At 41.8% G+C, this 24,776-nt stretch overlaps 1 protein-coding gene across 1 annotated transcript in view; it reads left to right on the forward strand.

The window, feature by feature from the left end:
* Nucleotides 1–48: 48 nt before the first annotated feature.
* PIGU (phosphatidylinositol glycan anchor biosynthesis class U) overlaps nt 49–24,776 on the forward strand; it is a 28,273-nt gene continuing 3,545 nt past the window's right edge. Inside the window, exons 1-11 of the mRNA XM_083508174.1 lie at nt 49–294; nt 2,464–2,528; nt 5,300–5,359; nt 7,833–7,895; nt 9,992–10,101; nt 13,281–13,381; nt 13,912–14,009; nt 14,810–14,964; nt 16,861–17,004; nt 20,091–20,215; nt 21,501–21,643. Of these exons, the coding sequence (XP_083364300.1) occupies nt 165–294; nt 2,464–2,528; nt 5,300–5,359; nt 7,833–7,895; nt 9,992–10,101; nt 13,281–13,381; nt 13,912–14,009; nt 14,810–14,964; nt 16,861–17,004; nt 20,091–20,215; nt 21,501–21,643 (1,194 nt within the window). The 5' untranslated portion in view covers nt 49–164. The remainder of the gene's footprint in view (nt 295–2,463; nt 2,529–5,299; nt 5,360–7,832; nt 7,896–9,991; nt 10,102–13,280; nt 13,382–13,911; nt 14,010–14,809; nt 14,965–16,860; nt 17,005–20,090; nt 20,216–21,500; nt 21,644–24,776) is intronic.

Here is a 24,776-nt window from a genome sequence, read left to right on the forward strand (position 1 = left end):
GTCCTGCTTCTCTTGCCGTCGGTCCTCGGGAAGTAAAGGCTTCCTCAGCCGATGGGATTCTGGGAGTTGTAGTCTCTTCACCCCAGCCCGCTCTGTAGACGCCCAGCTGTAGGGGCGAGCCTGGGAACTACCGCTGGCATAGGCCGGTGTGTCCTGCCGCTAAGATGGCGGCTCCCTTGGTGCTGGTTCTCTTGGTGGCCGTGACAGTTCGGGCCGTGCTGTTTCGCTCCAGCCTGGCCGGGCTCATCTCGGAGAGGGTGGAGGTCGCGTCCCCTTTAAATGCCTGGAAGCGAGGTGAGAGGCCTGAGGTTAGGAGGGGGCGGCGGGGGGTTGTAGGCGGCGGAAGGTGGGCATCTTCGCCCGCTCCTGGGGTGGCTCCCTCGAAGGAGGGGACCCCAAGCCCTCCTCGCGGGCTGCCTTCTGACGGCCGGACCCAGGACCTCTCGTGGGCGATCTGCCGCCGCCCTTCGACCTGTGCCCTGGTACTAAGCGCTCCTTGGGCGCGGAGAGGGTCTCAAAAAGTGCACCCGCGGGAGAGGTTGCCAAAGGGGCTCCACTTCCCATTGAATGGCAGAAGCCTTTATTCGCATGGAGAAACAGTACTGTAACTAATGGGGGGGGGGAACTTCACCTGTTGAATTTTTGTTCCCAATTTTTTTATTGATTTTCCAAAAAAATAAATAAATAAGCAAACAAACAAACAAACATAAATCTCAACCGTATTTAAACCAAACTTAGTAACATTGTTAAGTGACTTCCTCGTATCCCCCGGTTGAATTTCAGTGTACAGTGGTACCTCGGGTTACATACGCTTCAGGTTACAGACTCCGCTAACCCAGAAATAGTGCTTCAGGTTAAGAACTTTGCTTCAGTATGAGAACAGAAATCGTGCAGCAGCGGCAGCAGGAGGCCCCATTAGCTGAAGTGGTGCTTCAGGTTAAGAACAGTTTCAAGTTAAGAACGGACCTCCGGAACGAATTAAATACTTAACCCGAGGTACCACTGTATATCATTTTAACGGTTTTCCAAAACCAATATTCTTATAAAATTAACTTAATCAACTTTTTTCCAGTTCAGCATTAAACATATTAATTCATCACATTACATATTTAAATCCTAAACCTATCTGGTATTTGCAAGCTTTTCCAATTAATTTGTTGAATTTCTTTTTACCTGTTCTTCAAGTCCCAAGGGCACAAGAGCTTGCAAAGTAAACGAAACAAAAAGAAGTAACTCTGTTTTCTCTCTGTACAATTAATGTCTGCAGAAAAGGGCCACGTGGTAAAAAGATGTAAATAGGAAGAGGTCTCTTCTGAGCAACAGAAAACAACCTGCTGAGCTCTAGTCAAATGTTTGCTGTTGTTAAAGAGTTACAGTTAAAGCCATTCGAATTTCTTTTTACTTTATTTCTGTCCTCCTGTTTCCCCGTGATCAAATACCACATAAGGCGCATATAACATTCAGGGGGTGTTTACCCAGCTGCTACCATTAAAAAAATTGGTAGCTAAAACTATGGCCTCCTTTGTAAAACTTTTGTTATAAAAGAAATAATAATTTGCTTTCTCTGTGTTAGTTAATAATAGAAAACTCTGGCAACTGGAAGTATGTCATCTGACATCCAGTACAGTATTATGTACCAGTTATATCAGGCATAGGCAAACTCCGGCCCTCCAGATGTTTGGGACTACAATTCCCATCATCCCTAGCTAACAGGGCCAGTGGTCAGGGATGATGGGAATTGTAGTCCCAAACATCTGGAGGGCCGGAGTTTGCCTATGCCTGAGTTATATGAAATGCACATGTATGTATGCATGTACACACACACACATATAAAACGGTCAGCAAAATTTTCAAAACAAAAAACAATTCAATTCAAAATGCTGTTTTTGACCTTTAAAGCGCATGCGACAGCAATACCTGAAGGATCACCTCTCCCCATGAGGACCAGCCCATGCCCTGCAATCATCATCAGGGTGTGTTCTCTGTGTGGCCCACCTGAGAGAAGAGTGGAGGGTGGCAAAACAAGAAGGGGCCTTTTCAGTGTTGCCCCGCCATCTGTAGAATGCTATTTTCAGGAAGGTGCTCCTGGTGCCATTTCTGTCAGTTTTTAGGTGCCATGCTAAGACTGCTTAATTAAAGTTGTCTCTTGTGGTGATGCTCATCAATTAGTGGGATGGGTAAGACTTTGCCCATATGAATTTACTCTTGGATGAGAATTTCTGTGTCTTGTGTAGTTAGTCTTTCAAATTTACTCTGATTTTAAATTGTTTTTATATGCTGTGATTTATTGTTGTCAATGTCACGTTAAGACTTTTTAATGTGAAACAGAATAACTAATAAAATAATAATACATAGGATATGTTTAAGTGGTGAATTTGTGTTTGGATCTATATGAGTGAACCCTCACTATTTTCAATCTTGGGCATTTAAACCAATAACAGCGATTTTGCATGTTTTTTTCAGTGGTTGAGGGGCTAGCCTTACTTGATTTGGGCGTGTCTCCATATTCTGGTGATGTATTTCATGAAGTAAGTATGCAGTGATTCATTTTTATAAAATATATTGAAATGCTATTTATCTTGGAAATTCTGAAGTCAAGAGGGCATGGTAACTGATGTGGAGGGTCTTGCATTGTTTTTGTCCTTGGTATATTTTAATTGCTGCAAAATTTTTTTTTTAGAAAAAGGTATCTAATAAATTTACTGAAGTTATATGTGCACATACAGTTAGTGTAACAGGGCAATCTGGGGAATGGAAGGGTTGTCTGCACCTTTCATATCCTCATCCAGCTTTTCCTCAATGTACTGTGGAAGTTACTGAATCTCTGAATCTCAAGTAACTGATACTTTTGCTCTGGTTCTCAAGTAATTTGTTCTTTTATTCTGTTGTTACTCACTCTGGAAGTTTATTTTCAAATGAAAAGACTGCTATAAAATATTAATTAAAATAAATGAGCCAATGCAATTCCACATTGTGAGTGAGAATTGCATACAGGGAGCTCACAAAGATCTGCTCAGGACTGGTCCAAGACTTCCTGAGGCAAAGGTCAAGATGGCAACGTTTCCATGTACAGTACATGAGTTGACCAGTCTGTACAGCTGGATTTTATTTCAACACTGGTGATGGTACAATGCCAGCAGTTGCAATTTAGGGAGGTAGGCTGGCTTGGGAGTGCAGGCCAGGCCATGTGACACACACAGCTCTGTCTTCCCACATCTTGCTGCTTCTGTCTGCTCCTCAGAACTTGCTGCCCAAAGTGGCTGCCTTACTCTGCCTTACATTTAGAAGACATCTGAAGGCAGCCCTGTTTAGGGAAGTTTTTTATGTGTGGCATTTTAATGTATTTTTAATCTTTGTTGGAAGCCACCCAGAGTGGCTGGGGAAACCCAGCCAGATGGGTGAGGTACAAATAATAAATTATTATTATTATTATTATTACTCTACCTAATACTAGGGTTGGCCCTACTCCCGTTCCTCTGATCACCTTGATACAAGGAAGGAAATACCGGGGGGGGGGGTTTCCCCAGAAACAGCTTTTCATAATTATAATGGCTATATAAACTTCTTTTGGATGGGAAATCCTATTTGTCCAGCCTAAACTCAAAGGATTTGTTGTTATTTGTTAGCCTGAAGAAGGCAGTAGCTGACTTAACTATGCATTATCATTGGAGCATGACTGGAAATGTAAAAGCAATTGGTGTTTGCTCCGTAAAATAAAAGGGACGCGGGTGGCGCTGTGGGTTAAACCACAGAGCCTAGGACTTGCCGATCAGAAGGTCGGCAGTTCGAATCCCCGCAAATGGGTGAGCTCCCGTTGCTTGGTCCCAGCTCCTGCCAACCTAGCAGTTCAAAAGCACGTCAAAGTGCAAGTAGATAAATAGGTACCGCTCCGGCGGGAAGGTAAATGGTGTTTCTGTGCACTGCTCTGGTTCGCCAGAAGCGGCTTAGTCATGCTGGCCACATGACCCGGAAGCTGCACGCCAGCTCCCTCGGCCAATAAAGCGAGATGAGTGCCGCAACCCCAGAGTCGGCCACGACTGGACCTAATGGTCAGGGGTCCCTTTACGTTTACCCGTAAGATAAAATTGAAATTAGGGTGGTAGCTAAAGTGCAATCTTATGCTTGATGGGGGACGGGGGAAGAGCTTTCTAGTTTGGCCCTATATGCCACCAAATTACTCCTTATGCAGATAGGTTCTATAACTTGGGAGGGGAGGCAGGAGATGTTCTCCACCTGTTCCCATCCCCAACACTTTCAGAGTGTGAGGAATGCTTGCTTGCTTGCATGATATTGAAGGGCAATTGGTTATTTGTTTTGGATGGGGGGCAAGAAGAGGGGCACAAAAGAGTTATCCTCCCCTTTCCTCAATGCTTATGAGTCCCTACTTGTAATATTAAAGGCAAAGGCACAGCTTCTCCAAAGAGGAGGCTGTGGGGCTGTTCAAGTTGCCTTTGGGAATAACAGTTCTCTTCCTTGCCCTTCTTTGCCTATGTCAATATAGTGTTTATACCAGGGGTCAGCAGACTTTTTCAGCGGGGGGCTGGTCCACTGTCCCTCGGACCTTGTGGGGGGCCACACTATATTTGGGGGGGGGGAATGAACGAATTCCTATGCCCCACAAATAACCCAGAAATGCATTTTCAATAAAAGCACACATTCTACTCATGTAAAAACACCAGGCAGGCCCCACAAATAACCCAGAGATACATTTTAAATAAAAGGACACATTCTACTCATGTAAAAACACACTGATTCCTGGACCGTCCATGGGCCGGATTTAGAAGGCGGTTTGGTCTGGATCCGGCCCCCGGGCCTTAGTTTACCTACCCATGGTATATACCCTTGTGGGGCACTTAACAAAGTACACAGGAAGTCAGGAGCAATCATAAATGCCACAGCTACAGCATCAACCATGGCTGCAGCACTGGTCTAGTTACAATAGGTTCCTAGCACAGATATGAATGATAGCTGGATTAGTGGCTCTGCATTACATGTCATGCCATACTCTGAAGATACCACGGGTTGCATTCAACTAAGCTTTACTCTGAGTAGACCCATTGAAATTCATACTCATCACTCATGTAGGTCTATTAATTTCAATAGGTCTGCTCTGAGTAAATGTTAACTTAATGCATCCCAGTAACACGATTATATGAACCTAAAGTGTAGACTTTGTGTCATTTCCAGGAAATAGGTGTGTTTGTTTGTTTGTTTGTGTGTGGGTGTGGGTGTGTGTTGCTTTGATTTGAAAGCAGTTTGCTCAGGTTAATTGTATTTCTCTCTTTGTTTCCCCCCTTAGACTCCACTAATAATATACCTCTTTCATTTCCTGATTGATTATGCTGAGCTAGTATTTATGGTAAGTATTTCTTTCATTTTCATCCACAGCTCAATAACCTCTCTTTCAGAGCTTATTCCTTGTTTTATTGAGCGTGTAGAGTACACTTTCCTATATATATTGTACTCTTATAAATTCTCTCTCTCTCTCTCTCTCTCTCTCTCTCTCTCTCTCACACACACACACACACACACACACACACGAATTTCTAAGAGTACAAAATACAGAACTGAAGAATTAAAAATAAAAAAGTGAAAGAAAAAGAAGGGGGAAAGGAAAAAAATTAGATATATTACATCAATCCATATTTTTTGTGAACCGCCCTGAGATCTCCGGGTATCGGGCAGTATATAAATTCAATAAATAAATAATTCTGTTCCATCAACTTCCCATCCATCCTTCCATGGCTCCTGAAAGTTTCCCATTCCTGCTGCATATGCTATTTTTTCCCTAACTATTGAAACATTCAAATTCTACAGTACACTTTCCTAAACAAGGTGGCAGTTGTAATTTTTCCTCCAGAAAGCCTTTAATTATATGATACTCTGTTGACATGTGGCATATCTTAGAATGGATTAAATCTATACATATTTTTTCCTTAAAAAAAAGTTATCATGGGATGTTTGCTTGCCAAGAAAGATAGAAGTGGAGAGTTTATAAATCCCAGCTTTATTGCTTTTTTATACTGCCTTAGAGATGGTGAAGAATCCAAAAAGTAATTTCCCATTACTTTTCCTGTTATTAATAATTTCCTACAAAAGCAAATGCAAAGGTCTGGTGACTTCAGTAGGACTTCTCCCATGTTATATAATTGGAGTTACAATAGTGTTTGTGCGCCAAAGACGGGTAAAACAAATGATCAGAGGTGTGGCTAATTTTGCTTGACTTCATGGCACTCCTGTCACAGCCAAATTTGGATTATACTTACCCTTACCTGTTTCCTATGCATAGTGGCCAAGTAAGATCACACCTTACTTTCCTACATCTGATACCTCTGGGGTGTCCATTTGTGGGTGTCATGTCTGAATGTGGTGTATATGTATAACATTCATTGCATACAGACCAAAATGGCATAGACTCTGCACATTGGGCCTATATACATTGCATTTTACGGGTGTGCACCATACTTGTTTTCTCAGTTGTGAAATTGCTGTAAAATGCTAATCTTAATTTACCGCGTGGTAGGGGTTTGCTTCTTCACAAACAAATACTTCTGCTATCTGGTTCCAGTCTTACCTGAATTTAAAAAGACCCACCTGTGATAATTTTTTCTTTTTTGTTCAAAGTATCAGGTCACAGCTGCAATTATCACACATTTAACATGATGGCATGGATGAGCTCTGAAACAGAGTTTGTCAAGCTGTTTGAACTCGCGTGGGACTTGATGAATGAGCTCCAATGTCGACTAGGTTCTCAAAATGCTCAGTTTCCTAGATTCTTCCAGGGAGATTGATGAGCCGATGATATTGTGTTAAACCTGGGACTGCCTTTAAACGTGATCTAGAAACTTTGGTTGGTTCAATATAGGGCTACAAGATTGTTAACTCTGGGACTGGCTGATATGATCATATTACACCAGTATTTTACCATCCACGCTGACTTCCAGTCTGTTTCTACCCCAATTCAGAATGCTGATAGTGACCTTTAAAATCTTAAATTTGAAGGATTGCCTGCTCCCTGGAGGCCTTCCTCTGGCCTTTCTGCAGGTACTCCCACCAATTGAGGTTTGCTGGGTGGCTTCCAGAGAGAGGAACAGCTATGGAACCTCAGTTCTGGACTATCCGCCGTACTGCCACCTGGTGTCTGAATTGTGGCCTCTTTGGTGCCAGGCAGATACCTTTGTTTTTTCTCATTTTTTTCCAATCTTAAAATTCTCAGGACTTTTAAGAGCTTTTGAACTGCTGTTGCTTCTCATTGCCAGTTTTAAATTGGTATTTATTCTTCTGCTGGCTTTATTCTGTTTTGGATTTTATGCTTATGCAGTATTGTGGTTTGTTTTATTTTGTCTTTTTACTGTAACCCACCTGAGGTATACTGGGAATTTTACACTTGAGATGTATATTTTTAGAACCCACCTTATTTCTGTATTTTATGTTGCTTTAAACTGTTCTTAATAATGCGTCTTAATTGTTATAACCCGCCCTGGAGCCTTGGAGTGAAGGGTGGGTAGTAAATTGTAGGTGTAGTTATAATAATAATAATAATAATAATAATAATTAATAATAATAATAATATATTTTTTTAAAAAAATAAAAAATAGGGTGCTGTAGAAATGAATTAAAAATATATAAATCAACTCATTATAATTTAAACTTGCTTATAGAAAAATACAATTTTAATGTTTTTGGCCCATGATGTTTGCATTCCTGAACATTGCAAATTGCCTCAGAAGCTGATGTTACTTTTTAAAAAACATTTTGTAAAGTAACATGTTTCATTGTGATCCTTTACAATCTCAAGTGTTTTTCATTAATATTGGTGATATTTTTTTCAGATTACAGATATGTTGACTGCTGTCGCTCTCTATTTGGCTGTTCAGGATTACAACAAAGTTACGGTAAGTAAACATGTGCCATTTGTTTATTTAGTTACTGTACACATTGATAGGGCATTTGCTGTGTGTTGTCTTCTCTTTCCTCATTTTTCTTTCTAATAAGCATTTTCTTTACTTGTTGGGTTACCCACCTGCTATGTGATGTAATTTGCGCATCTGTTGGTGTATGAATATCTGCTCCCACATATTGAAATTTACTGTCACAGATTTTCACAATAGTTACATTATTTCGCAGTCATTGGGTACTGAAACCACACACACACACACACAGAGAGAGAGAGAATAAGAGGGAAGCAGGACAATAATTGGGCAAGAGAGGGCAAAAGGCTGCATTTGACTCTGCCCATGAGCTCCACTTTTGTTACGTTGCTGCTGGATTTGCATCCAAATGCATTTTTGCAGCATGATGTTGGAGTGGGAAATTAGCCTTTCTTAGGCACATGGCAATACCTGCACCCACTCTTCTAGTTTTTTCAATGCTGACTGCAGTGCATGCCTCATGTGCAGTAAGTAGGCAGTGCAGACAAGGTCATACAGCACTCGCTGCTTTTCTTGCTGTTCCCCTTTGCCTTCCCATTGCATGAGCTGTGCTTAAACCAAGAAATGTTTACAGTGGTGCCCCGCAAGACGGAAAACTCGCTAGACGAAAGAGTTTTCCGTTTTGGAGGTGCTTTGCTAGACGAATTTCCTATGGGCTTGCTTCGCAAGATGAAAATGTCTTGCGAGTTGCTGCGGGTCCCCCCCCTTTTCTAAGCCGCTAAGCCGCTTATCAGCTGATCCGATCAGCCGATAAGCCGCTAAAAGCCGCTAATAGCGCTAATCCGCTAATCCGCCAATGGGCTTGCTTCGCAAGACGAAAAAACCGCTAGACGAAGAGAATCACAGAACGGATTCTTTTCGTCTTGCGAGGCACCACTGTACTTGACTATAGCTTCCCATTTCATCCAAACTGGGAGACTATAGTTGCCAGTACCATAACAATCCAGGACATTAAGTCCTGGTTTGAAGTTAGGTTAATATTCGAGCTTGCTTGGAAGCTGGTGAAGAAGAAGAGTTTGGATTTGATATCCCGCCTTTCACTCCCTTTAAGGAGTCACAAAGCGGCTAACATTCTCCTTTCCCTTCCTCCCCCACAACAAACACTCTGTGAGGTGAGTGAGGCTGAGAGACTTCAAAGAAGTGTGACTGGCCCAAGGTCACCCAGCAGCTGCATGTGGAGGAGCGGGGAAGCGAACCCGGTTCCCCAGATTACGAGACTACCGCTCTTAACCACTACACCACACTGGCTCTCGACCATAGTTTCCCAGTTTGAATGAAAAATGGGAAACTGGTTAATTAGAGATGTCATGGTTTGTTTGCTCACAACAGAAAGCACAAAGGGACTGTGGATGCAGGGGGGAAATATTGTAAATATTTTGGCTTCAAGGTATGATTGTCCCAACTCAGCCAGTCTGTCTAGTATTCCAGCAGGACTGATTAATCCATACCAATCCCTTTGAAATACCATTGGAACGGAATATGAAACTAAAAACCCTCTATGGAAAGGAGAGGATAATACTTTCCTTATGGTCAGTAGAAGAGATCCTTAATATAGATTGATATGCCCATTATCTTGGTGAATCATTTCCCAGTACAAACAGGAGGCAGAGACACACAATCAGTATCCACCCAATAAATCTCAATCTAGATTGTGACTTGACCTTTTCCTTATTAACTCATGAAAACTGAAAGGAAACTACTGAAGTTATAATGCTTGCAATTCAAGCAGTTTTGAATTCTCTCTTCTGAAAGGTCAATGTTGATTTATCTAGCGAGTGACATTTTAAATATATAATTACATCAATATATTTCTGAAATTGTCCTCAAATGAATCTGATGCAATGTTGAGGGGGGAAACTGCTGTGGTTTGTAGATGTTCATGCCATGCAATATACGGTAGTTCTGCCTGTGAAAAGGTAGTAACAAAAAAATCTAAGTACTACGTTTATAAGCTTTGGGCAATAGTAAAAAGAAATTTTCTTCAGGCAGCACAATAATGAGGCTCGGTAACTTATACAAATACAGTGATTTGTGACATCTCATTTTTCTTTCCTATCCAGTTTAAGAAGCAAAAGCTACTAATAGAACTGGATAAATATGCACCTGATGCGGCTGAGCTTATTCGGACCCCCATGGAAATGTACTATATCCCTCTCAAGGTTGCACTGTTGTAAGTATTGCCTTCAGTGGGTAAAAATCTTCTAATACACAGAACGTTTGTTATTACTAATTACAGTGGTACCTCGGGTTACATACGCTTCAGGTTACAGACCCCGCTAACCCTGAAATATTACCTCGGGTTAAGAACTTTGCTTCAGGATGAGAACAGAAATTGTGCTCTGGCGGTGTGGCGGCAGCAGGAGGCCCCATTAGCTAAAGTGGTGCTTCAGGTTAAGAACAGTCTCAGATTAAGAACGGACCTCCGGAACGAATTAAGTACTTAACCCGAGGTACCACTGTATATTGGCTTGGATCCAGAGAGGTACTAGTGGAATCCTGTTCACACAGCTGGGCTTTCCTGTCTCCTCATTCTGCCAAGCATACCATCTCCTAACCAGCAAACTATGGTTTGATTAAGACAGGAAATAATGAATTATGCCCTGTCCACGAGGGGAGGAGAGGCCTAGGAAGGAAATGGCACACAAGCCCACTGCTCATTCACAGTTCTCAAAACTATGTTTTGGAGCATTGTCTGCAACACAACCATCCTGTCCATTCCAAAGGTGCACAAGACTGTTATGGTTTGTGGTTTTCTCTTCTCTTTCCCCCCAGTAAACATTTCTGCCCTTTCCTTCTTGTCCCTCCAACAAGAGGGAAAGAGGATGAGCTTCATGGAACGAGTGAATGGTGTACTACCTTCTGCTAAAATTGCAGACTCCTTTCCCAAAACTATCTTCACAAGCTTGACTTTCAGAAACAGAGAATCTCCCCTTCCTCCTGCCCTGATCCAATTTCTTGAAGGAGCTGCCTGGGGCCTATCCCAAGATAGCACCCAAGGAAAGGGCTGTTAACTCACACACCTTATCTTGCTGTGTCTTTATTCCTAATAGTTTTATTATAATGGTAATGATTCACCCAGAATCTCACCTACTGAGCAATAATCTATCTGTGTTTCCCTTTTGAGCCTAGTGAAAAGAAACAACTGAATTGCTTATTTTTTTAAAATTAAGGAACTGTATCGTAAAATAATTAAAAAGAACCATCCTCTGGAAGATATACAGTGATGTCTGTGTGCTTTTTAATCTTGTAATCTCTCAGCCACTCTAACTCAGCTGTGTTCAAGGCTTGCAACACCTCCCACAAAGCCTGCCACCCACACAGTTGCAATCCACCCCATTGTAAGTGTTCTCCTGTTAGCACATAATTGTCCTTGAATCATCTTCTGTGTGTTCCCTTAATTTCTTTAATAAAACCTATTCAGTGGCAGACCGTATTTTTTCTTAAAGATGTTGCATGCTATTTCCCCCCCTGTTTTTACCGTTTATCTGTTACCAAATGTGGAAGGACAAGTATCAGTAATTGTACATTAAGAAGTGGGGCCTCCATCAAGGTGTTGCAGCGTATACTCATCTCTCAGTAAGACTGCTTCTGTTCAGTGTGCCAGCCAGCCAGCCAGCCATGCCCTCTTCCCCCAGGCCATTCCACTCAGTCTTTCCCCATTTCTATTTTTCTTTTCTTGCAGACAATAATTATTCTCTGGTTACTGAACATGCTCAGTCCTTATTGAGCTTTTCTGGGAGGGAGCTGCCCCTTTGGGGGTCTTCCTGTACTCTGGCAAAACTCAGGGTTTCCCTGCACATTTTGATATCCCCTTTTGTTTCTCAGTGACCATTGTGGGCTACAACAATGTTTTAATGTTCTGTTGGAAGCTGCCCAGAATGGCTGAGGAAACCCAGCCAGATGGGTGGGGTATAAATAAATTTATTATTATTATAATTATTATTATTATTATTATTATTATTATTATTATTATTATTATTATTATTTTATTACATTCACCACCTAAATTTACAATTAGAGGGAATGATAGGTAGGTGAAGTCTCAAGGTCTGAAAGGCTCGCAGCCTGACAGTGCAATCACATACACGTCTGCTCAGAAGTATATCCCACTGGCTTCATTCCCAGATAAGCGTGTACAAAATTGTAGTCTTAATCAAAAAGAATATGCATAAAAGAAAGAAGAAATGCATAGGGAGAAAGGGAAAGCATAATCTTTCTAATACTTCATCAACCTGGTTCCCATGTAACATTAAGCCAAACCATGATGTAGCTTATATAAGCAAACCTTGGTTCCCAAAGAGAACATGGTGGTTACTCTGGTCCTATCACTACCATAATGTGAGCTAAGCCATCCTTTGGGTTAGGGTTACATTTGACAGTGGGCTGATGGTTTATCTCCCCCAGACAAACCATGATTGCTAAATCATAGGAAAGAAACTTGGCTACAGCTCATGGTTTGTCTTGAGTCACAAACTCTGGTTCAAATGTAATGCTAGGCCAAACCATGGCGTAGCTCACAGTAGCGCAGCTTCAGCAGCGAGACTGGTGGAGGAGCAAAGCAGCCATGATCTTCTCTCCAGGAACCCACACGTTTGCTTGTTTGCACTACTAAATCATGGTTTGACTTAGTGTTGTGTGCAAAATGAACCAGTATAAAATATATCAATCCAGCCCTTTCAAACTCATATTTCTTAGTTCCGCTACATATAAAGTTTCCATTCCTCTACCCATCCTAAACTCACCCTCTGCCAAACTCACTTTGCATACAAAAGGGCAGTTTCCCCTATTACATCATCATTCTTCCGAATGAGATTGCATTTTAAATGTACTCTTTCTCCTCTAACATTCTCCTTTCCTCCTTAGATTCTTGTAATTGTCTTGTACTGTGCTGGAAAATAGGTTTGTCTGCAAGGGCAGTACTTAACTTGGCAGGGTCCCAAAGGTACCATTTCAGTTCAGGGTCTTGGATGACAAAGCATGCACAACCCAGAAATAAAAAAGAGATGGCAGAATCCTGATTGTTTGGCATTTGTTTTAACTCCTTATCTGCAGCTGCTTGTTTTATACGGTGCCCTTAATGTACAGAGTAGCATAAGCAAAAAGAAAAAGTACAAGTCTCTACCCTAAGCAGCTTATAACCTCCTTTTGATGAAGGAGAAGGAAAGGAGAAGCTAGATAAGCAAAGGGTGAATGTGCAAATACAATTATGCATAATTAAGGTTTGTATCGGCTGGGGATGCAAATACAGAGTTAGGCCAAAGGTTTCACAGAAGAACTAGGTCAGAGGATGAAGTGGGAGATAGAGTAGGCATTCTGGGACCTTGACTTTGCATTTTTGCTCTTTTCCAGTTATCTCTTGAATCCATATACTGTGATGTCTTGCGTTGCAAAGTCCACTTGTGCCATCAACAATACTGTAATTGCATTCTTCATTTTGGCAACGATTAAAGGTAATTGATCTGGGGGAAACGGGCGTACCTCTCAGCTTTTCTTTTTATAACAGTTGAAAAATGTCCACTTTAAATGCAGAAAATAACTGTGTGGTTGTGTCTGAGCTGTCAGGCAAACCAGATCGCAGATAGGTTTGTGGTTCTGCAGTCTTTGATGTCACAACTGAAAACCTTTTCGGTTTGAAGGCCACATTCATGTCTGGGCAGCTTTCTGAGAGCCACATTGCCAGTTGTGGGCGGGGCCAGAGGCAGAAATGGACTTCCGCTTGTGCAATGGGTCTTCAACCCCCCACCCTACATGCCCCTTGAAATTGGCTTGGGGTGTGTGTAGTATTGTCAGGTTAAAAGCACACAGAGGGAGGAGAGGGAAGACGAGTCCATCTGGCGATCTGCAATGTTTACATGGAAGGAATGTTTGTCTTAGCACCCTTCAATCTCCTTTTTTGACCAAATGCTTTAGAAGTCCGTTTGAGTATGGAAAGTCTAGTGATTATTAGCTGTCGCAATTATTTTGTTTTCCTGTTTTGCAGGTAGTGCCTTGCTCAGTGCTGTATTTCTGGCCTTAGCAACATACCAGTCCCTGTACCCTCTCACCTTGTTTGCACCAGCCGTTCTGTATTTATTGCAGGTAAACATTCTACAGGAGCAAAAGCTATGTTTTTAATACAGCTTCTCCTATCAACCATCAGCAAACAGAAAGAGCAGCAAACACAAACCAATAGATACCACAATGGCACCGGTTGCCAACAGTTTGCAAGACTTCCTTGGGGGCAGACGCTCAAACTGGAAAGCAACCTGCAAGTTGTTTTCAGCTCGCCTTGGCTGAGACAGAGCACTCTTCCATTCTCTCATGGCCAATGTTACTGAGCAAATTGTGAAACACCAGGCATTTGCCTGTGCTGATCTGGCTAAAGTGGGGAGAGTTTTGATGACTGTCTTTTCTTCTAAGTCTAAGTCTAGCCTAAGACTAAGTCTAGGAAGGCCCTGCAGTTGGCAACAAGTCTCTTTCTTGCCCTTCTGTAGAAGATGTCAAGCATCTGGCTTCTCTTTTTCTTGAGGGAAAGTCAATGGCCCCTCCCTTGAGGGAGTCAGATGCGGTTGGAATCTTTAATTGTTCATGTATATACACAGCCCTGTAAAACAGATTAAATGAGGTTCTCAGTCAGAGGGCACAGGATATTTTCCCAAGATTTGGGGATTGATAATAAAATTTTGCAAACCATTTTTTAGTGGTTTTTAGCCCATTGTTACCCTACCATTCCCAGATATTTAGGATTTTGCACTATTATTAAAATACAAGTGCCTTCTGTATTACAGGCGCTCTTCCATAAATATGAAAACCCTGATCTGGAAAAGGTGGGGTTTTTTTCATATTACATGTTTCCATTTCAAAACACTTACTTTGTGATGTTGTTTCTCCCCCAATAGCGTCAGTTCATACCAGTGAAAATGAAAAGCAAAGGCTTCTGGCTTTACACCACGCAGTATGCAGCTCTGTATTTGGGAAGCCTGGTGGTGATTATTTGTCTCTCATTCTTCCTCCTCAACTCTTGGGATTTTATTCCGTCTGTGTATGGTTTCATGTAAGTAGAACTTGTACTGGATCTGTCCATCTATAAAACCACCATCCCCCTTAAGAGCTTCTTATTCTACTTGTGAGTTCAGAACACAAAACAGTAGAACAATTAAAATATTGAATTAAGCCTCCTGTTGTTAAAAGAGACGTATGTTTGTTCAATGTCATGTTAATTAGGGGTGATTCATTGCTGGGTGAATAGCGCAACTTTCGGAAGATAAACAGTTTGGAAGATGGTTTGGAAGATGCTTGATAAACAGGAGCTCAAGTAAATTAGTGTACAGTACTAATTATGTAGCGCTGTACTGGCATTTTAACTGAGGAGCATGCAATGATGTTTGGATAACAAGCATTCATAAGGCTGATATTTGTTATAATGAGGATCCTGTAAATTAAGAGAAGCTGTGTTCAAAGCCTCTTTAAGAGCAGTTGTGTGCTTCCCATAGACATCTGATTGGCCATGGAGAGAACAGAATAGTGGACTAGATCCAGAAGGATCATCTTATATTCTTAATTCAAGTAGTCACAATTCCTGGAGAAAGCCAATGTCTAAGAGGAGTTTAGATTATGTGTGGGCTCAATGTATTAAATGCTAACATGAAAGGAAAAGCAATAAACAATACCTGATGTTGCTCTGCTTGTTACATCCTTTAGGTAAGCATAGCTTCTGATACATAGCGCAGTCAGTAGGGCATGAGACACACAATTTCAGGGTCGTGGGTTTGAACCCCACATGAGCAAAAGGTTCCTGCATTGCAGGGGATTGGACTACATGACCCACGTGATCCCTTCCAACTCTGCAATTCTATGATTCTATAAGGAGCACTGCCTCAAAAGGCACCAGTTCTTTGGACAGGTTATACAGAATGTGCTTGCACACAGTGGGAAGATGAGAAGCCCCACAGCCTCCAGATATTCCAACCTGAAACATTAGAAATGGAAAGATGTGGAACTAAATGTTTGTCCCCAGTGCATTGTGGTGTTGTTGTTTCTCAGAGTCATTATTGTTTACCTAACACAGGACAATGGTGTTCCTTGAATAAGCTATTATGACCAATAGGTGTCGCTGTTTTCCCACAGAAATAAATTTGCGGTTGAAATGGAACTGCAAATGCCATAGTGAAGATAATGGGGGAAAGCCTAGCTTTGGGTGGGTGGGGGAGGCAATGCTTTGTTTATTTTTTAAAAAAAAAATAAATAGATTGCTTTTCAAACCAAATTGTTCCCAAAACAGTTTGCAAATATATATACAAAAAGCTAAACCACAGTGCAGTGTTATAACTAGATGAAAAACCAGACCTTTTAAATAGTCCAAAGTACTGCTAAACCCAGCAGAAACTGACATGAGTGTGGCAAAAGAGAGAGAGAGAGCGATACCGACTAGCTGCTAAAAGCAGCAGTAAAAAGATTGATCTTTAAGGCCTGTTTAGAAAGGATGGAGCAAAAGGATGGAGGCTTCCTAACTTCATATAGAATTGAGTTCTAAATTGTGGGGCCACAGCCAAGAAGTCCCTGTTCCATGTGCACAACAGCCTATCTTTATAGGTGAGCACCTATGCGGGGCATCTGAAGCAGATTTTAAGGCGGGGAACGAGGTCCTTTAAATATAAGCTGGGTCTCAAACTATTTAGGGCCTTAAATGTCATCACGAGCACTTTCAATCAGGCTCAGACACTGGTATAATACGGGTGTAATACGCTCCAGCTTCCCAGCCACAACCTGTGGGTGGACAGTTATATTTTCCACCAATTGAACTTTCTGAACCATTTTTAAAAGCAGTCCCAGGTCTTTGTAATGTCTTTGTCTTTAACATGCTGTTTTTACTCTTAATTGTTTGTTGATCTCTTGTTCTACTAAGCTGTATTTATACTCCCTGATTGTGACATTGTGCCATCCATTCCAGCCTTTCCGTTCCAGACCTGACACCCAACGTCGGCCTCTTCTGGTACTTCTTTGCTGAAATGTTTGAGCACTTCAGCCTCTTTTTTGTGTGCGTCTTTCAGATCAACGTCTTCTTTTATACTATTCCCTTGTCGGTGAAACTAAAGTAAGTAGACTTTCTTACTCTTGCCTCTCTCTTTGTTGTTGTTGCTGCTGCTGCTGCTTCCTCAGTTTCTGCTGGCCAGGAGTGTTAATTTTTAATGCTGCTGACAAAAGCTTTTGCTGTGCAAGGTAGTGTAAAACCATCACCAGGAGTGATCAATGTTCTCTTCTGGAGGGACTCTTATTGCTCATTTTAGTTTGGCTAATCCTTGTTGAACATCACTATTATTCTTTTAGCTGAAGCTTGGTTTAACAAAATGCTGTGCGTGTAAGAGAAAAATGTGCTGCATTCCGCATAGCTGGCTTCATGTTTCAGCCAGAATCTTCAACTGCTATCCATGGAGCTCACCTGGACCATGAAGCCATAGCATGCTTACACAGCACATGCAAGCCAATTCAAATGAGATGGAGCAAAGACACGTAAGTTTTTCTTACATGTCTGATGCCATTCTTACAATTGAGCCTTATCCGTTGTATAAAAGGGACTCTGCATATAACAGCAGAATTATTCAGTGTTGAGTTTGAGGTTTTAATTTAACTCCTTTATACCTCCTGAGGAATAATGGTGCAGTTAGGGTTGACAGTGCTGTGTAGCTCAAAATATGATCCCCTTCCCCTGGCAAATGCAAATTAAATAAAGTGACATAAACATTGCTTTGTATGCATTATTTATTTATATATTAGAAATGTTGTGTCTTTCAAATAATTTGGAGCTACAGAGGACGAAAAAGATACGAAAGTATGGATGAGGTTTCATGTGTCACAACCTGTTGTTACAAAACTATACACAGGCTGTTTCATCATTTAACTTCATTTATTGTTATTATTTAGGTATCTGTATGCCTCTCAAGTGGGTGGTTTGCAATAAAATTAAGATATTAAAATAAGACTTTCATAATAACAGTTCAATCTAAAAATCAGAGTAGTTATATTATGCTTAAGAGCCTAGACTGTTCAGAGTTGTTCAGCTCATAAATGTGCAACTTTGTCAATCTGTTTCATGCATCTTATGAAAGCATCTTGCTCGCAAAATAAGTAAGCTGTCTCTGAGGCGCTATCAAAGCATTGCCATGTTGAGTATTGATTTGTTGACCGTGGGTCAACAGAGGCAATTTGGTGGGACAGAGGGTGCATGTGGGGGCAGAAGGCAGAAACCCCACTGTGCAGGTGGAGGTCCTTATGCAGGGCTTCCGCTGATGGGACTCAGGTGAATGCTTCCCTCTGCAGCTATCTTTTATCTGTATAAGTGCTGAAAATGAAAGCTATGAGATCAAACTTGAGAAATCACTATACATAGTTGTGCAAATCAGAACTTAAAGTCACTGTGGTGTTTTTTTACTTGTCCTTGGAAGACCTGGGTTAAAATACCCTGGCCTCAGCCGTGAAATTTGCTTGGTAGCCTTGTTATCTCACAGGGTGGTTGTGAAGATATAATGCAACGATGCCTAGGAAATGCATAGAAGCCTCCATTATTAAGTAGCAGTCTTGGGAGATCCATTTTGTCCTTCTTGGTTGGAGTCATGCCACACTCTGCCTGTCCCATGTGCTTGCAAAGCTAAGAATAGCATGGAAGGGATTCATGTGACCCCATGTTGTGACTGCAGTGTGATGGCACAGTAGTCTCTCTCAGTTTGAAGGCACCGTCGTCAGCCCCTTTCACACCATGCTTTCACTTCCCAGCAACTGTGGTCAGTCTGACTTTGCCAAGATATTTCAATCTAGTTTAATATCTCCTTTCCTCATCAACTGTAGCCACAACACATACTATAGGCCCAGTCTCACATGAAGTTATTCTGAAAAGGGATGCGATTGCCATTCAGTTTTCTAGGCATCATCTTTGCCCTGTCAAAGTCAGAAGGCAGCCATGCTTCTGCCTGCTTCTTGCACAAGACTCCCAGCGTGATATATGGGAGGTAGAGCAATGGAGCCAGGCCATGAATCTTAGCGGGTGGCCTTGGGCAAGTCTCTCGGCCTAAGTTAGCTCACAGGTCACCCAGCTTGCAATTTATTGTGAGGATAAATCGGGACAGCTACATTCACGCCACTCCTGAGTTCCTTGGTGGAAGGGTGGGAGATTTATTTTATTTTTCCATTTCCTCCAGAGAGCTCAAGGTGACATACGTGGCTCTCGTCCTCCCCATTTTATTCTCCTGACAACCCTGTAAAGTAGATAAGACTGTGAGAGTGGCTTTCAGTCAAAGTAGGGATAAGAAAATGTTCTGTCAGGGCAAGGATTGCTCATTGTTCTATAGAATGTTCTCCTTCCTCTCTGTTCCCCTTAAATACGTTCCAGGGGTTCCTTCAACCCTCTGGAGAAGATTTGGGGATGGCACACGACGCTCATTGGTGGAGGAAAGGGAGGGGATCTGCCTTTGCACCAGCAGAAATCCTTGTGCAAATATGTGGGATACTGTTCAATGTCTAACCCAAGGTCACCCAGTGAGCTTCATGGCTGAGCAGGGATTTGAACCCTCATCTCCCAGGTCCTACTCGAAGACTTTAGCTGCTAAACCACATTGGTGTGGCTGTCAGAGCTTCGTGCATTGGAAGGGTACAGCATAAGAGTTTGCCCCTCTCTCAGACTGTATTGCTAGACTCTCAAGTTGTGGTCTTTCTGCACACATGCATTCTGCTGCCTCTGTCATTGTCTACACCCAGTTATGTCCACCATGTTTCCTTACGCTACCAAACCTGTACTCATGTTGAGTGCATATGATGTCATCTAATGAAATAATGGTGGCAATACGACAAAAACTCATAGCTAGAGTGTATATATCACAGGTGAGGCTAAACTATGTCTGAATGCTGGAAGAAGGAGGGGGGCAGATTTTGTATTTTAAATACTCCTGGTGGCATAAGGCTAGGCTCCATCCTGACATGGCAGATTTCCCCAGGCAAAGAGCTTTGATGCAGGGAGTGTTCAAACATTTGATTTCTGCCCCAGTGTGAAATGGTGCTATCCTTGCCTAAAGGTTTTAATTTTGCTGTTAGAAGGCCAGCTGTTTACACTGATAGAACAGGAGCCTCTACCGTTCCTGCAGCATCTACACCATCCAGTTATTTACAGCCTTTTCTGTTTCTCCCCTCTAGGGAGCACCCCATCTTCTTCATGTTTGTTCAACTTGCCATAATTTCCATCTTCAAGTCCTACCCAACTGTGGGAGACATTGCCCTTTACATGGCCTTCCTTCCACTCTGGAGCCACCTGTATCAGTGTAAGTTATTTTGCATTTTATTCTTTCCCCTCCTCCATCCCTAATCCGGTCTTTTTTGCCCACCTTGGAAAAGCCATTAGTGACTGCCGTTCCTTGTTGGAAAGCGAGCGTAAAGTAGCATTTAAAACGACAGAGGAATGATTCAGCCAAAGTTCTAAGACCTTTTGATTTCAGTAGGAGAGAACCAGGCACATGCTTATCTTTCCCAGTGAGATCAGTGGAATTCAAAAGTGATTCGTTTGTGCTGATCTAAAATTGGACCGGAGTGTGTATGTGTGTGTTGCAGCTCAGAGCTCTGGCATTTCATCACTCTGGCTGTTCAGCTGCAGCTTGCAATTGACACTTGCTCTTCTTCTTTCTCCCTCCCTGTATGTGTGCAGACTGAGAATAAATCATTCTTCAAGATGGCTTTAATTGCCTGCTGTGATGACGTTGACAAATTCTAGTGATCCAGCCTCCTTTCACAACAGGAAGCATTTGTTTTTCTTCCTGCAGTGACTTGCTTGGGGGCAGGTTTTGTAATCTCAATCGTTCAGCTGTGGCCGACTGTATTTTGGATTAAGAATTTAACCTGATTCTTTTTTAGTTCACTTCTGAGTTCAGCCTCGATATACAAGCAATTTTGGTAGGATCAAGTATCATGAAATCTAATTAGTTTTATCAGAATGTATAAAAAGAATTTCCAAAACCTCCCCCCCCCCCAGTTTTACTTTAAAAATGTTTAAACTGGTTTTGTCAGTGAATCACCTTGGGAATATTTTTTTTTTGTTAAAAGGCGCTATGTCAGAAGCAAGTAAGTAAATTGAAATGCTTCACCAACAACCAATATTAGTTATGAGAATTGTCTTGTGCTGGCATGACTAGTGTGTCTGAAAAGTAAAAAAGAAAATGCTCCACAAAAGCTATACAAAATGTTTCATTGTATTTTAAGACAGGAAAAGTTTGGTCCAAATTTAGCTTTCCATTCAGTCCCCATCTTTATTTATCTTCCAGTGTTATTGCTTAGACTTTTTGTATGTTGCACCTGCTCAAATAAAAAATGTGGAAACGTTGGGGTGGTGGCATTGGGAAATGAGTGCAGAATAAGCCTGTCAAAGCTTTCATGTGACACAGGAATTGTAGTTAATTATTTATTCTAACTAGAGGGATTTCTATAGCAGCTGTCTCTGGAACAACCCTCTAAATTAGTATCTGCCACCCCATTGTAGTTGGTATGGTAGAATGCCAAGGACTCATTAGGATACCAGTTAACCACTTTTAATGACGCCTCTGCTTTTTGTTGCAGTCCTCCGGAATGTCTTCATCCTTTCCTGTGTGCTCATTGTTTGCTCCCTACTCTTCCCGGTTTTATGGCATCTCTGGATTTACGCAGGAAGTGCCAACTCAAATTTTTATTACGCCATCACTTTGACGTTCAACGTAGGACAGGTTAGTAAAACAAGGTGGTGGGTGATGTTTAAGTAGCCCTCTTTTAAGTCCCTTGTAACAGATTTTGTAATGGACACAGAAATCAAATAACATAGGAATCTTGGCATTACAGCAATAGGCTAGAAAATGTGTGCACGCGCATGTGTAATATCTAGTGAAATCTCCAGAGTCGGAGGGGGATGTGTAAGATTTCATTGTTAAGTTGCCTCACACAGTTCCATGCCTGTCCCATGGGCCGGAGCTTAGTTGGAGAATATCTCCTTTGTATACAGAAGGTCCCAAATTCAAACCTCGGCATCTCCAGGTAAAGTCTGGAGGGACACCTGTCTTAAATCCTCAAGAGTTGCTGCCTGTGCCAGTTTTGACAATACTGAGCTAAGTGGACCGATGGTCTGTCTCAGCATGAAGCTACTTCCTAAATTCCTATATAATGAATGCCTGGAATAAATTTAATAATAATATAGTCAGATATGCTCAGTTTTCATAATTTATTCATGTTTTCTTGGTGCATATTTTATGTTTAGTAAAGACAGGGCTGCCTAGCTAGCATCTTATCTTTGAAAAGCGATTTGTCAAAATGTGTTCATGTTGTGTGTTTTGTCCTGCATTTCCTGTCTCTTTTGGTCCCAGATCTATACAGCATAAGAACAAAAACAGGGAAGTGTAACTGCAGGATTTTGTTATCTGAATGCTATTCTTGTACATTCTGACTTGGGGCATGGCAGCTTAGAAAAGCAGTTGCTTTCCCTTGTTATAGGTGGATTTTTCAATTTGGCTTGCTAGCTCCCTGGACCCAGCTGCTCTTATCTGGCTCACCACATTTCACTGTGCATCCAGGAGTGTTCTACTATTACTAAATGTTGGGTCACCAGGAATGGGAAGGGGCACCGCAGCAATCTTGCAATTGCTCTAGATCTCCTTCTTAGCTGTATTGCTCACTGTGCTGGAGTGTTCTGTATCAGAGGTTCCGAATTTCCTTTGCATTAAGCAGATTTTGCTGTGAACTAGTAGGGAGCGGGGAATTACAGATGTGACTGTGGGCCTCCCATGATTTGTGCATCCTCATGCCAAAAGGGTGTCACATAGTCGTCTTTTGTTCTCCTTGTGCTGAGTACATCAAGGTAATAATCCACTTCAGTGGAGACTTTGGCTTCTAGACTAGGTCTCCTGTTACTCCATCTGTCTACTTTAATTGTATATTTCATCATTTGAAGCAACGCTCCTCTCCAGATTTCATCGTTGCATCTATTTCTGTTCCAACAAAAACAATTAAATTTCTCCCTGTTGCTGATCTCCTGTTAGCTTCAAGATAATTTCTTGCAGAACAGTTTGGTTTGATTTTTCTCCTGAAAGGTATTAAATGCTCATTTTAATATTAAAAGGGACATATAGTTGCTTTGCCAGTCTCTGGGGTTGGCAAATTGGTCATTTGCACTGAGCATTCTTCTAACTTAGGCTTGCTTAGAAAGAAAAAAGCTGATATATTAAAGAAATTAGAATAAAAACTGTTGTGAGTGTTTGGTACAAAGGCAGAGGAGATCGTTAGAAATACATCACTTTCAGGAACCTCACTGGAGAGCAATAGGCCCTGAGATATTTATCCAAACTACAGCTTTAAAGATATGGGTTAATTAGTGAAACAACAGTTTTTCTGCAATCCCTAACTGATACGTTATATACATATCACAGATTGTTATATACATACTCTGATCAACCTAGTTATCTGATTAATTAAATTTATGGTAATTGAACTGCATATTGTGTGCATGAATCTTGTCAATACCAGTATTTAGTGAATGTGTGGGACTTACTGTCTGATAACTTTTACACTAGAATTTCTAACTTGAAAAGACAAAAATGGCTGTGTTCCTCCATCCCTAAACTGCCTATGACATAGGCTTAGAAATAGCAAGAATGCAACGCAGAGTGAATTCAGTGTATACTTGTCCATTTTTACTAGCTTTGTGATGTCTTTTTTAAAGCATTTATTGTCTTTGTAACCCACTTGGTCTCCAGAGGTTCTGGGTTTGAATGCCACATGGGACCTTGAATTGGAAAAAAGAGGGTCTGAACTTTTAGAATTTGGGGAGGGGCCATAGAGCACATACATTGCACACTAAAGGATCCCCGGAATCTTCATTTGTGTTGGGAAAAGGCTCCTACTTTAAACCCTGGAGAACTGTTGCCAGTCAGTGCCTATGCTACTAAGCTATAAGACAGCTTCCTATGGTCATTGCAAATATAGCTAGCGGGTTTCTTAACAAATTAAAACAGAAGTGCTCTGAGGACCAGTATGAGCCTGCAGGCTGGACAGAAGTATTGGGAAGCTGTGCATTCCCAAATCCAATTGCAAGAGTCATAGTTTGTTTCTGCCACTATTCTGCATCTCCTCTAGCAGCCTGAGCCTAGATATGCTTCCGCAGTTCAGTGGGGTTATTTTCCAAGGAAAGTGTACCTTGGATTTCAGCCTAAGCTGCAGTCCTTCACTTTGTCCAGTATGTCTAAGGCAGGGTTTCCCAAACTTGGGTCTCCAGCTGTTTTTGGACTACAATTCCCATCATCCCTGACCACTTGTACTGCTAACTATCAACCTCCCATCAACCTCTGGGGATCAGTATTGACCACTTTGGGAAACCTTGATGTACACCGAAGGCTCCAGGTTTCCATGCAGAAGGTCCAGGTTCTCTAGGTAGCGCTGGGAGAGTTCCCAGCACAAAACCCTGAAATGCCGCCATCAGTCTGTGGAAACAGCACTAAAGTAGATGCTCTGATTCGGGATAAGGTAGTTTCCTATGAAGATTTTTGTGAGCCTTCAGCTGCAGTCTGGAGTTGTGCAGTCCACTCTGGTTTATCATCTCATCTGCTGTTTGTGTAAACTAGTTCAGAGTGTTAGGTTTCGAAGTTCAAATCCCCATTCAGAGTCACTCCATACTGTATGTGACACTGTTTGACCGATGACTACTTTAGCCCTTCACTGCTTGCCCCTAAGTTTCTGGGAATCCACATCTCCTCTTCATCTTTTGAGTTTAACCATGGAAGACCTGCAGTATATAAATATGGAGTGACTTACAGCTGGATATAGTTACGTCAGGGATGGGAACCTATGGCCATCAGCCCCAGCAGCATGACCTCT

Source organism: Podarcis liolepis, assembly GCF_965112155.1.
Source record: "Podarcis liolepis genome assembly, chromosome: 6".
Classification (NCBI taxonomy): Eukaryota; Metazoa; Chordata; class Lepidosauria; order Squamata; family Lacertidae; genus Podarcis; species Podarcis liolepis.